We start from the raw sequence: 13,085 nt of genomic DNA on the forward strand, positions 1-13,085 counted from the left end.
TGTTATCAATGTATTCGCTTTATTGTTAACAAGTGGCAAATTAGCATTAGGTGGTGAATTACACTTATTAAAACAGAATTGACACTTTAAAAATAAACATAATATACCAGAAGATGCAAACCCAGGAATTAAAAAAAAGAAGATTACAAACACAAATATTCAATGAACTGAGGGACAAGGCAAACATAATAAATGCAACGCTGACAAAATTCATCAAACACATAAATGAACACTTCATTTAAAAACATGGAACGTCAATAAATAAACTTCTGATGATACATACTAAGTATCATATGAAGGATGAACACCAACAGTTAAAGCAATCATATAAAGTAGGTATTGTAACAGTCATAGAATACTCAGCACTTTACAGATCAGACCCAAATCCATTCATGCTTCTGCCAGAAATCCAAACAAAAATATAGAACTATGGTGAGCCACGCACTACTCTTTAGAACTTAAGTTCAATATTCAGCTATATTAAACTGAATATTTGATTTGCCGACTCAAAAGCTAATGTTCACATTGGAGAAATAAGAATCCCCTATTATATTTTGTAAAGAAGAAACACTAATTAAATCTGAATAAGCTCTTTTCTGGCAACATGAAATGGAATGGGGCTAAGTAGGATCCTTCAGAAATGTGTATTCTGGGAAGACCTAACACACACACACAAACACCAAAGTAATATGCAAGACTAATCTCTCATATTGTGAATATTGGAAAGAAAACATCATCCAAGTAACTGCTGAATTCAGCTAGAGAATCTGTTACCTAACTTTTCTTCCAACACCACAATTCGGTAACTCAAACCTTACTCAAGGAGTTGAAAAATACCCCCCACAACCCAGCAACAAAACCATCAGAAGTTGGAATGAGCTGTACTTGAAAGGCAATAAAACTATTTTCACCAGTCACCAAAGCCAATTTCACCAAAGATGAAAATTCTACTGTCATACAACCCATGTAATTATTTGTAGCTTAGTCAACCTGAAAAGAACTGAAGTTGCAAAAAGTGCTCTTACACAACACAAATTTGTTAACCAAGATAAAAAACCTACTAATAAGTTTGTTCTTTGCACATATACAAAGTCTATGGGATGAAAACAAGCACTTCTCAAGAACTTTGCAATACAGACAATACCATTTCATTTTATACTCAGACTAATTACATAGCCTACATCAGTGTGCACTGCAACATGCCTTGTTTATTTGCGTTTCAACTACTGCTGTCATACCTCCTTCCACTGATTTGATAAGGGTGCACCATGAAACTGTTCCCTTTGCACACTGTGTTTCAGACACTAACCCTCAGTTGCAACGGTGAATTAGGTGCTAGGCTCTCTCAGACGACAAAGCGCTTCCACAAAACTTGAAGACTGGGTCAGGTCTTAAAATACATTCCAGAGCTACTAGCCTGTGGAACTCGCTACCTGCAGCACGCGTGGGTGGAAGAGCTCCCGCAGCCGCTGCCCCCAGCGCTGCCAGCCGAGGCCGAGCAGCCGGAGCACCATGGAGAGCTCCCCCACAACCCTTCGGGTGCCGCTGTGCCAGCCCACTGCGGGGAGTTTGGGGGCTCTGAGTCTCTTTGGCAAATCTGAAACATTCTGCCTAAACGTTCATTTCATAGGCACAGGCTGAAATGGTGCCCACTTCCCTAGAACGGTGTGTAAGACTGAGGGTGTAACTATCCATATAGCCATACACTTCAGCTGTATATTTAGATTCCTGCTCTGAAATGACCTAGGGTGTGAGTATCATGCACAAATATAAACCTGTGTAAGAAACATAGCATAGGGCTTAACATATATATATATATATGATGTAGTTTTTACTACTGAAGCTGCTGTTTTTCATAACTCCACTGTACTTTTATCAGTACAGTTCCAATGATCCTGCACTCTTTTCTGGCACAGAGCTGCCCCTTGTACCACAGATATTCACAAAAGCAGAACACGCAGAATGCAAACACCCTTGGGCCAGACCTCAAAACCAGCCTTCCCCTTGTTTCTTTATATGGAATTTTACCTTTGACTTTTTTTATTTCTTCCTCTTTAATTGAATGGAAGAAACTTACTAAGCACACAGAAAACTGTAAAGACAGATGCTAAATGGAGTAATCGTTCTAATGATTCTAAATGGAGTATCACTCTAATTATATGCATGAACTCTAAGGAATTTAGGCTTCCAAGTTAAGTATCTGTCAACAAGGCACCCAGATAATGACAGTAGCTGAGTTTAAACTGATCAGTGACGTGCATCAGCGGTGCACAGTTCACCTAGGGGTTTTATCTTCACAATTACAGGTATTTTGATTCTTGAATCATTTTGGAACACTCCCCTTTTACTGTATGTATCCATCATTTTTTCCTGTCATGAAAATCAAGGCGTAAAGGCAGGGGGGAGGGCTAGGGCAAGAGGGTTTGGACCTAGGTCATTAATAAATTAAATTTGGGAACTTCCTGACACATGTAATGTGCCTAAAGATTCAAAATTCAGGGTCCACCTCCCTTAAAGGTTTTTCTTTAAATATAAAAAAATTGTTTCCCATATTCAGTTCTGAAGAGGCATTATGAAAACAAGTCTACTATTTCCTAACAAACATTCCATTGCAATGGAATTACAGTGATCTGTGGTGATAACTTATATAATACAGTCTACAGTCTGTAACATCAGAGACTTTAGAAACCTACGTTATTCAGTAACAAAACCAATCAATACAGTGGAAACATATCAGGCTTCTGATAGTCTGACTATACAGTAGTAAACTGCATAGTCAATTACTCATTGTCTGCTTATATGTTCTGTGGATTCAAACACACACACGTTATCCAATGTTACTACCAACAGTCATTTATGTTTCGCTAGATCTGCCTGTAAAGCCAAACTAAAAGTACAGGAAACCTTTTAAAAATTAATTCTTTTGGTTCAGGTTAATACCCTGTCTACCCCTTGCTGTAACTCATACAAGTGTCAATAAACCAAACAATGTGTCACTTCAGTAATTTACTAAAGGCTGCACTGGAAGCAGAGTTACACAACAGCTCAAAAAGCAGAAGTTATGGTAACTGTATGCAGATTGATTTGAAACTAGAAAACCTGCCACCTACAATTCAAAGAAACAGTCAATACATTTTTATAGTTACAGCAATCCTGGAAAATTTGGAAGGTATTTATTTCCTTACTAAACCTTCGTTTTGTAGAAGGCATTTTCAATAAATGGTAAAATGCTTTTTCCCAGCATTAACAAGAACTTTAAATCCATTAAGCCAAAGAAAGGAATTGATTCCTTGGTAGATGAGCTAACTGATCAAACCTATTCTGGACTCGTATCTTTAGACAGTTTGCAATAATTCAGTCTGCAGGCATACTGGCCCAAGTCCAGGGCATATTTTCTAAAGCAGTCTTACCTATGCAAAGGATGCAGGATTCCAGTTTTTCCACATACAGATATGAGTGCCAAAATATGGAACCTAGAATCTAAACTACTAAGAACACAATTTGGCTAAGATTTGTCAGTTCTAGCTATCACTACCAGTCATCCATCCTACTATGCTCAGAAGCCTGCTACGCCAATTACAACCAAAGAAACCTAAAATGAATGAAGGATAATTTCTAAAAATAATTTTGTATAAGAAGCATAAGACAATTCCATACCACTGAACTTAGTCATTTTTTCAAGCATGCTTTTTCAAAATTGGCCTCATTGACAGTAATCGAAGCTTTGAGAATGCAAACAATCATAATACTATGACGGAATGCTACGTTACATTTTTCATAAGCTACAAAGACATTACATGGTTTGATACTAATGGTGTTTGTGAGCAGAAGGTAAGCATTTATGACAAAAAGAGTGCATTTATTGTGGGAAAGGCACAATTAAGTTCTTTCAGATTGTTCTTTCACGCATAACTAAGATGGTGCCTGTACTTCAAAACAAAACTTCACAAAAAATACTACATTCAGATACAAGGTAAGTGATTTGGCTTGTGAATGGTTTTAGTATCCTGTGTAATTTATAAAACAAACAACAGCTTCCAGGGCCTGAACATTGTCCCCAACATATTAATGCAATGTTTGTTACTAACTTCAAGAGGCTTCAGTTCAGAGCCCAAGAATACACAAATTCACGAAAAAAAACCATGTTAAGGTATTAACACATAAACCTATGGAGCACAGTTACTCCATTATGCACTCATACATAAGCTGTCCTATTTGCACAGGTGTAAGAATAAAAAAGTCACTACTTACACCAAGCTCTACTGCCCTAGTAACATACATTTTTATGGAACTCTTGGCTTGGTTTGTATTGGATACACCAAGAAGGGTGTTTTCAAAGAGTTTAACATTTAGGTAGCATAAGCATACTTTGTCTCTCCTTGAGGAAATGAGGGAAGAGACAAAAGGAGCAGGACCTTTGGAAACCTTGAAAGACAAAAAGCACAAAACTTTTAGATATGCTAGTCATGGTGGAGCACAGGAGGAGGAAGACAAGTCTTTGTGAACAACAGAAACTTAATAAAATGATGATACCATATTTGTCCTTATAAATACATAAAAATATTAACATGTTCTTATTAGAAAACAGAACATTGAAAGCTACAAACAAACATGTTGCTTTTCTCCTTACAGGTGAACAGAATTCTCAGGTAGTTTTTCCACTTCAATCCTTTAAAAAATGCTAGGAAATCACTGGAAAGTCCAATTCGGTTATTACTGTTAAAGAGTTTAAAGGGATCCAGATTTTTTATACTTTTAAGTAGGAATTTATAAGGAGTGCTCATGTTGTTTTCACTTAGAATAGAGCATCTAAGTTATGGTCACATATGAAGAAAATGCCTCCACAGAGAAACTTCTGAAGCCCAAGTTCTTCACGGCTAGTTCCCTATGGATAAGTATTACCCTACAGAAGTGATTTAAATAATCCTTTATCTATTAGGATTTACAAGAAAAATAACATTGAACCACTTCTGCTACCTAAGTTATTTAACACATTTTTACCGTAATTTTAAATATTTCCAACAGAGATTAAAGAGTATTTCCTTGAATAGCATACTTTTAGGTACCTGCTATTTTTATATACAGTATATATATTTGTTTATAAATAACTGTGTAACCAGAAGATTGCACTCAGAAAATTACAATATGATGTTTCAACACATTTGCAGCATGAAGTTTAGCTGGAAGGAGTGCTCTAGCTTTCCATGCAGCAGTACATAGCAGGTGCTTCTGATTTTTTGTTTTCTTTTTGCTTTTAAGAATGTGTTCAGACAACCATTCTTCGAATTCCACACTCACAGCAAAACTTTGCCCATTCCACTGGATACCTTGTTCCACATTCATGGCAGAACTTTGACAACTGTACAGGTGAATTTCCTTCGCTGCTTTTTGAACTTCCTCCATTGACTGAGGATGGGTAGTCTCCGCTGTCAGACCCAATTCTACCATCAGACCTGAAAATCCCCAGATAAAGAACATTCTCTGTAACTCAGTTCAGTGTAACCTTATGCAAAATTATTGTAATCCTTGCAGTAAATTACTACTGTTACTGTCATTTTCGTGCTTACGCTTCTTACTTATTTACAGCGGTATACCCTGTAACTCTACCCAAACTCCCCTACTTATCTCCAGATACCCACCTTCCCTGAAAGGAAACAAATACCAAAACTTTAGCAGCAGGATAGAATATTTGACTCACTAGTTAGATTACCGGGTTTGAGTGTTTGAAGATTTAAAACTTAGCTTGTCAAAACAAGACAGGTTAAAATAGCAACAAAATTTTTATCCTACTTTTCAGAAGAGCAGACAGACAATTTGCGTTTAGCATGCACACTTCATTCAATTTCAACTGAATCACACACTTCCCATTTGAAAGTCCGTTCACGTATTCTTTTAACAGCTCCTAAGAGGTTTTTGACATTTCTAACACTGTCTTCCATGCACATCTGAGACAGCTGATGACAAAGTTATTCTGTTACATGATACATATGCAAAGGGTACCTTAAACATGCCAAATATTGACCATGAGTTATCTATTAATAGTAGAGAACATATTTTCCCCCAACTCCTTTTGTAGTAAGTACTCCTCTTTAATGAAGGTTCCACTGCTGACAGTACCTTGAATAACTGTCTGAATTGCTAGCTTTTCTTTTGTTGGTTAGAGCACCCGTGCTCATGGTTCTTGCCACACTAGGAACGGTCGATGTCCGTGTTTTTGCTGTGCCTCTAAAACAGAATAAATTTATATGCACACAGAAATATATACATGAATACACATTTACAAGCAATATAAAAACCACGGGTTCATTGATCCACATATCAATCAATTAATTGTATAAAAACTGTAACTTATTTCCTACCAAAAGCAGACAGAAGAGCTTTGGCATGAATTTGCATAGTTTGGACTAAATATGACTTGAGTCTTACAATGACAAGCTAAAATGGAACAGCAAGTCCCTTCCCATTCATGTATTTCACTTGCTATTACACAAAAACATGGGTAGATCTTGCTCTACTGGTTTAGTATGTCTTAATGTCTACCTTGACAGACTGCACTTTTTTAGGACTAGCAGGGCTTTCAGTGAAATAGAGAGCAGCTGACTGCAGGTCTTAATCATTTTTAAAACTGTAGAAAGGATACCATATTCTCTATACTTTGTGACCAATATGAAGTGAGTCAAGACTTCTTTTCTTTGTAGCCACAGAATATATTTAGGATGCGTACTCCTCAGATGATGGTGTAGATCCATTTTCTTCAAAATATAAATATTATATTTATAAATAGAAGTACAAGAGGAAAGAGTCTACCCAGCTGGGCATTAGGGCCTTGACTCAAGGGTCAGTAGGTTTGAATAGCACATCCTAAACATACAAAACATCTCACTGCTTGCTTTGATGAGTACAGAAACATCAGAATCCCCTGAAAAATTTGAGGAGCACTAATAAAAAAAAGATAGGAAGGTGCATTCTTTTATCATCAGTGACCAAGGGCAGAATTGCTCAAAAGAATTACTGTTCACTAGGATTTCTTCTTTGGCAAGATGCCAGTGACTATGACATCTTGTGCATGACCCACAAAGTTTTTCTGTTCTCATTCTTGAACACTGATGTGTAAGTGGTATTTAAGTTGGGACTCACTCAGACATTAAAAAAAATAAAACAAGATTCTATTTTTTAAAATAATTAGTCGTTAAGAGCCCAACCAGCAAAAAAAACACCCCAAAACCAAATTACTGCTCCTTTCAGAATTACAAACAATTTAGTCTTGGTTTGGTTTTCAAAGTATACATAAGGAAATGCATTCAACTCCAGTAACTTCAAATGCAACCTTGACACTACCGAGGAACAATGTAGCAACTCCTGAATTGTAGACATACTGCATAAAACCTTTCTTCCTTCATGTTATAAACATAGGCTAAAAGATGGCTTTTCAGCTCCTTACATCACTTGAACACTTAAGTGTACAGGCAACCAAATGATTAATAACCAAGGTGGATATCAGAAACTAAACTTAAGATATAATTTAACTTGGTTTAATCTAACTGAAGTATTCATGTTTAACAAAAATGACTTCACTTTCAACAGGTAGAGTGGAACCATGAAAGATTCTGGCTCACTGGGAAGAACCAGAACCTTCTCTGTTAGCTTTCCTGTCTGCCCTCATAGCAAGGAGATTCTGAAGATGTTTTGGGTTTTGTTTTTTTTTTTTTTGAAAAAAAAAACCCACCACCATCATAACAAAAACAACCAACTGTGCAGACTGAAAAATACTTCATAATTTATATCAGAATTAAAATCTACTAAAAGTTATGCCAGTCTTTCAAAAGTTAGAGAACTCCAGGATAAAATTTCTAAATGTAACCTTAATTACACCGTTACAAGTATGCACAACAGCACAGATGTTAAGTAAGGGCTGGCTGCCTGTGAAATCCCTGGCTTCAAACCAACTCATTTGTAGGTTGAGAACTTATTTCTAAGAACAGTATTATCAACATGTTTATTCATAAATTTGATCCAGTCAACTGGTTGAAGATTAGCTATTACTTTATTTGTTGGCTGTTAAATCTTGCATTATTTCCCCAAACTCATTTTACACTGAAGAGAGACCTTCGGTTTTAATTGGGTAAAATTCAGTAGAGCTCAATAGTGGAAAGAACATACTGGACTGTTACTTCACTTGTTATAGAAGCTAAAAAAGCATATAAAGGAAAATTCAGCTGTAGACACAAACAGTACGCATCATCATGGATCACGGATGATTGGACAGTGATGCAAAGAACTGAGTTGTGTCTCAATTACTGTTTAGACAACTGCAAGTAATTTCAAACAAATTTTTCATATATTGCTGACTCTGTTTTCTCTGGATTTTCAACTTGGGACCAACACACCACTTTTTCGAAACCAGCAGCATTAATTTCTTAAATTGAAGTCTCTGCAGGGTGCACTTTTAATCAATCAGTTTTGAACATAATGCTAGGAGTCCTAGGTATTTGAAAGAAATTAACATGAAAAATTGTCCGCTATTCTTTCCTGTATTTCAACTATTCAGTTCTCTAAAAATATATATAATATGCCCTAATCCCACCAGGTACTCTGAAAATTCACCTGATGCTTTAATACTAACAGTATACTAGAGAAATTTTCCAGAAATAGAAACATTATTTTTATGGTGTCTAGTACAGCATACAAGCCACTGATGGAACCAGGGGAAAAAATCAAAACGTTGAAAAGCTGCATTGAAAGCACACTGTCTACCTTGTCTACTGAGCAAGGCAGAGTCCCATAAACAGATAAAATATCATTCATTAAAGGTTTAACAGGACGTCTTAATTCTGAAATGTTTCAATATAGCTTTCTGTTTAATTTCTGCAGATTTTTTTCCCCGATCAGATTTCTAAAAACACAGAAAAAAACCCCACATCTATTTTCAGACTAGAAACTTTCAATTGAGTCTTATAATTAACCGCAATAATTCCTGCCATCTTTGATGGGTAAATCAACAGAACTAGCAGGCTGCCACCATCTACAACTTTATTCATCCCAGATCTCAACACATAATTAGCATCAGGTTTCACGTATATTTGATGACAAATCTTGAATTGCATCCTTAAATTGCAATCTGATCTCCAGGAGACAGCAGTCTTCCAACAGAGTCATGCATTCTTGATTATGTCAACTTTTGCCACCACAGCTTGGTCTTTGATCTGTTGAACCTCTGCCACTTCTATTTACTTGTTCAGGTCTGTTGTTTGTTTGATTAGATTTTTTAATTTGTTCTGGTTGTGCAAAGCTATATAAATCCCTGTTTTAAGTTGTATCACGTGAAGTATTAATGGACCCTGACAGCAGATTAGGCTGTGTAACAATGCCACCTTGAACTCTTAAGACCTGGACAGAACTTTAAAGACATTTATTATCCATTCTCAACTTCAAAATAAGTAAGATTGAAGGTGACTTCCTGTCCTAAAGCAGCTCATATTGTACATCTAGTGGCATTACCACTGTCTCCAAAATGAAAAATTGAAAGAAATTTGTAGAAGAAGCTTCTCTTTTTCTATTTATGCATTTACAGTTTGGTTGGATTTTGCCATAGAATACTGAACTATCAAGCTTGCTTCCTAGACAGGGCATTTTCAGATATTCTTGACAGCTATCACTGTCATCCACAACAGCTCACGGTTCTGTGCAAAATCATAATTACGCTCCTTATGACTAATGGCATGCATCCCAAAGTCCAGAAACCTTTGCCATAAACTGTAACCATCCACACTGCTACGCTGAATTTAACAATGGCTAGCAGCTATTCACATTCGTCAGATGCTGTTGAAACATAACACTAAATAAACTCCTGCAAAGAAGAAAGATTTAATTCACAAACCAAACTCATGGACATTTGAGTAAGAACGAGATGTTACGAAGAACAGAGTTAAGTGCCTATACTCTTGGAAGACGTTCTCTCAAACAGAAAAATCAAACCACTGCTCTGTGGATAGGGGCTACAGTAAGCACTTTCAGTAACTCACTAAGCCAAATGTTTAATATCTTACTAATGTATTATAAAATGAAAGACTGGCCTAATTTTTGATGGTTCACAGGATTTATAGCTCTAACCAAACATGCAAAAAACCAACAACAACAGAATCTGTTTGCCTAAGAAGAGCTCCCCCCTTTCATTCCTTTTGCTTCTTCAAATAGAAACCCATGTTCAAATATTCAGGCCCTGTCTCAAAGATATTTCAGCTTTGGTTACAACACCAAAACAGCATTAGGAGATTTAGACACATTTCTACTATATAAAGCATCACATTCCACGTATGTGCCACACATTCATTACCAATTTCTCATTTGCAATATGCTTTATGGTAGTTTATGAAGAATCAGTCCATTTGAATTTGGTGTCTTCCGAATTATAATCAAAAGGTTAACTACCAGATAGTATCTATTTCCTTTTTAGAAGATTGGAATACCCTTTCTTCCAAACTTAGATCTTGAACTTGCTCAATATTCAGAAGTCTTTAAAGAAGATAAGTTGGATTTAATACAAGACTTGACTTCTCACTACAAAGTCTCCCTTGCTTTTACTCTTGGGCCACCACAGCTACCTTACAGAAGAAGGAGACAGATAAATATTTGACTTTAAGACAATAAAATTACTTATTGTCATAAAATGTTATAAAACGTTTGCCTGTAAGGCAGGTATTTGTGCAGTTATCAGGCTTAAATACTGAACAACTTAAATACTTCAGCTTTACATCATTCAAATTCAGTTTTATCTGTTTTACAAAGACCGAAGTTCATTACTCTAGTTCATGACCAATCAGTAATAGAAGAAATCAAACCTGAGAAAGTGTCTTCATCTTTCCATCCTACTATGAAGCTATGTACCTAGCATGAAACAGATACTTATACTAATTATATTATATACTCTTCTCCGCAGCATTTATGTTGAAGGCACACTGGGCAGCAGATATCTGTTAAGGTCACTTTAACTGTTCCAATACTTTGGAGGAACATTTCTGCAAAACAGATAAACCACGCTGATTTGTAATACTTACTTCTTTATAGGCACCAATTCATTTGGTCTTTTGATGGTACTGTCTGTTTTTGTATCAGTGTCATAAAACCTTTGCACATCTCTTCCAGTTCGCAGTGGTGGGCCTAACTTGTCCATCTTACTACTAAAATATATAAAGGAGTACTCATAAGGAGATTGCTAGATTACTATTGAAGTTATCGCAGAAAAAAATTAAAGTACTCACAAAATACTTATATTCCCAAATAATTCCCGCCAACTAAAGAGAAGAGGATTTCATAGACTGTATTTGGATTAGGTTTCCAATGCGTATTTTTTAATTTCTTTTTCAAAGAAAAAAATAAAGCCAGTTATCCTCATAATCTGCACAACGCACTCACATCTGGACATTCTTCTTTTAAGAACAGCTTTCATAATGTTAAACATCACATCTAGAAAGAAGGCTCATAATTACAAGTTATAGTAACTTTATTAAGATGTTAGAAAGTAAAGGAGATGTAAGTACAAGCCTCCTCAACTTTAGAATTAGCCAGAAAGACAATTTTTCCTTTTTCACTTTTTTTTTTGCAATGGCTGAACATTGCGCCCAGAGAGAATAACATGCCTTCCATTCTCTTTTCTTTTATTGAGATGAGTAAAGAATGGAGGAGAGCCTGAAAGAAAGAAACCTTTGTTTTAATATCAAAAACCCCACTCACAATAGATATACAAACAGGCAATGCTTTTTTTTCCCTCTTTTTCTATTATTGATAACATTTCCAAACCAAAAAGAAAACCAAACATTAAATTAAAAAATAATTAAAAATAAATAAATAGAAATTAAAATACCACCATCCCTCCCCACACATTGTCATAGGGAGAATTGTAGGTTTTGAGAAATTACAACTTATATTAGAAAATGTAGGTCTTCAAGTAAGGTCCTGGATTTTTATCATGTTAAACCATACAGTAAAACCCCTAGTGACTTAAGCCTTAGCTGGAAAATTATGACACTTAAACAGTATCCTTCTGAAATTAAAGAACTAGAAACAAGCCAAACAAGACTGATGGAAATGTCCAGGTGACTGAAGCTTAATTCTTCTGTAAGCCTCCCACCCCTAAAGGGTGGTCATAAGGAAAAAACAAATAAGCAAACCCAACAACACTCATACTGGGAGAAATAATTTCTTTAAATTACCGTGCAGTTTTCCGATTCTAGTCATACAACTTTAATAAACTACAATGCCAGGAAGATCACTAAACAGCAAATTGCTGTCAAGGAAGTGTATTACTTTCAACACAGCTTTTTATATATATATATATATAACGGCTCTTGTGTATCTCCAACACCTGTATCATACTAGTTTTCATACTCTTTCTACTATGACATCAATATTAAAAGGCACAGAACCTATAGACTCTGCAACATAATTTGTTTTTTGGGGAAGTTTCTTGTGCAAACCATGTGACTCTAGAGCATCAATGGAAATCTTCCCATAAGGAACATAAATTAAACAATACTAAATGATATTCATTTGTTATAAAGTCAGCAGGGAACACTGAGATTTTAGTCTTGACAATTTAGCCCCAAATAATGCAGGTTGTAAGGTAAGTTCCCCAAGAGTTGAAGAGTGGGAAGCCACTCTTCCTCCCAAACATTTTCTAGTTCAAACTAATTAACTCGGGAAGTACTTAATTCCTAGCAAATATACATTCTTCACATACTTCCCCAAGGACTAAGAAGCAACACTGAGGTCTTTGACACTGCAAGACACATATTCCAACCTATTCTGATTTTCTTAGCTCTTTTTTGAACCTTTAACAATTTATCAACATAATCTGAACTCCAGAAACGTACAGTGTAGAATACTGATGACATAAACCTAGAAGCAGTCATGATACTCCCAAAATGAAGAGCTAGAGTACTCTTCCACACTTAAAACCAAAAATGCCAAAGCTGACAGCCCTTTCATGAACTAATGAAAAAAAGAGCAATCGTAATAATCTTCTAAAATGCAAAGACCACCAAAACAACTTATTTATCTTGATTACATTGAACAGAGCTATGTAAGTT

At 35.8% G+C, this 13,085-nt stretch overlaps 1 protein-coding gene across 2 annotated transcripts in view; it reads right to left on the reverse strand.

The window, feature by feature from the left end:
* Positions 1–13,085, reverse strand: part of ZC2HC1A (zinc finger C2HC-type containing 1A) — a 35,653-nt gene continuing 22,568 nt past the window's right edge. Inside the window, exons 8-10 of one of the 2 annotated variants that reach the window (XM_056331868.1) lie at positions 11,055–11,177; positions 6,118–6,225; positions 1–5,453 (exon numbers count right to left, since the gene is read on the reverse strand). In XM_056331868.1, the coding sequence (XP_056187843.1) occupies positions 5,267–5,453; positions 6,118–6,225; positions 11,055–11,177 (418 nt within the window). In that variant the 3' untranslated portion in view covers positions 1–5,266. The remainder of the gene's footprint in view (positions 5,454–6,117; positions 6,226–11,054; positions 11,178–13,085) is intronic. The other variant, XM_056331869.1, reaches the window with a different exon arrangement.

This window comes from Falco biarmicus, chromosome 3 (assembly GCF_023638135.1).
Source record: "Falco biarmicus isolate bFalBia1 chromosome 3, bFalBia1.pri, whole genome shotgun sequence".
NCBI lineage: Eukaryota > Metazoa > Chordata > Aves > Falconiformes > Falconidae > Falco > Falco biarmicus.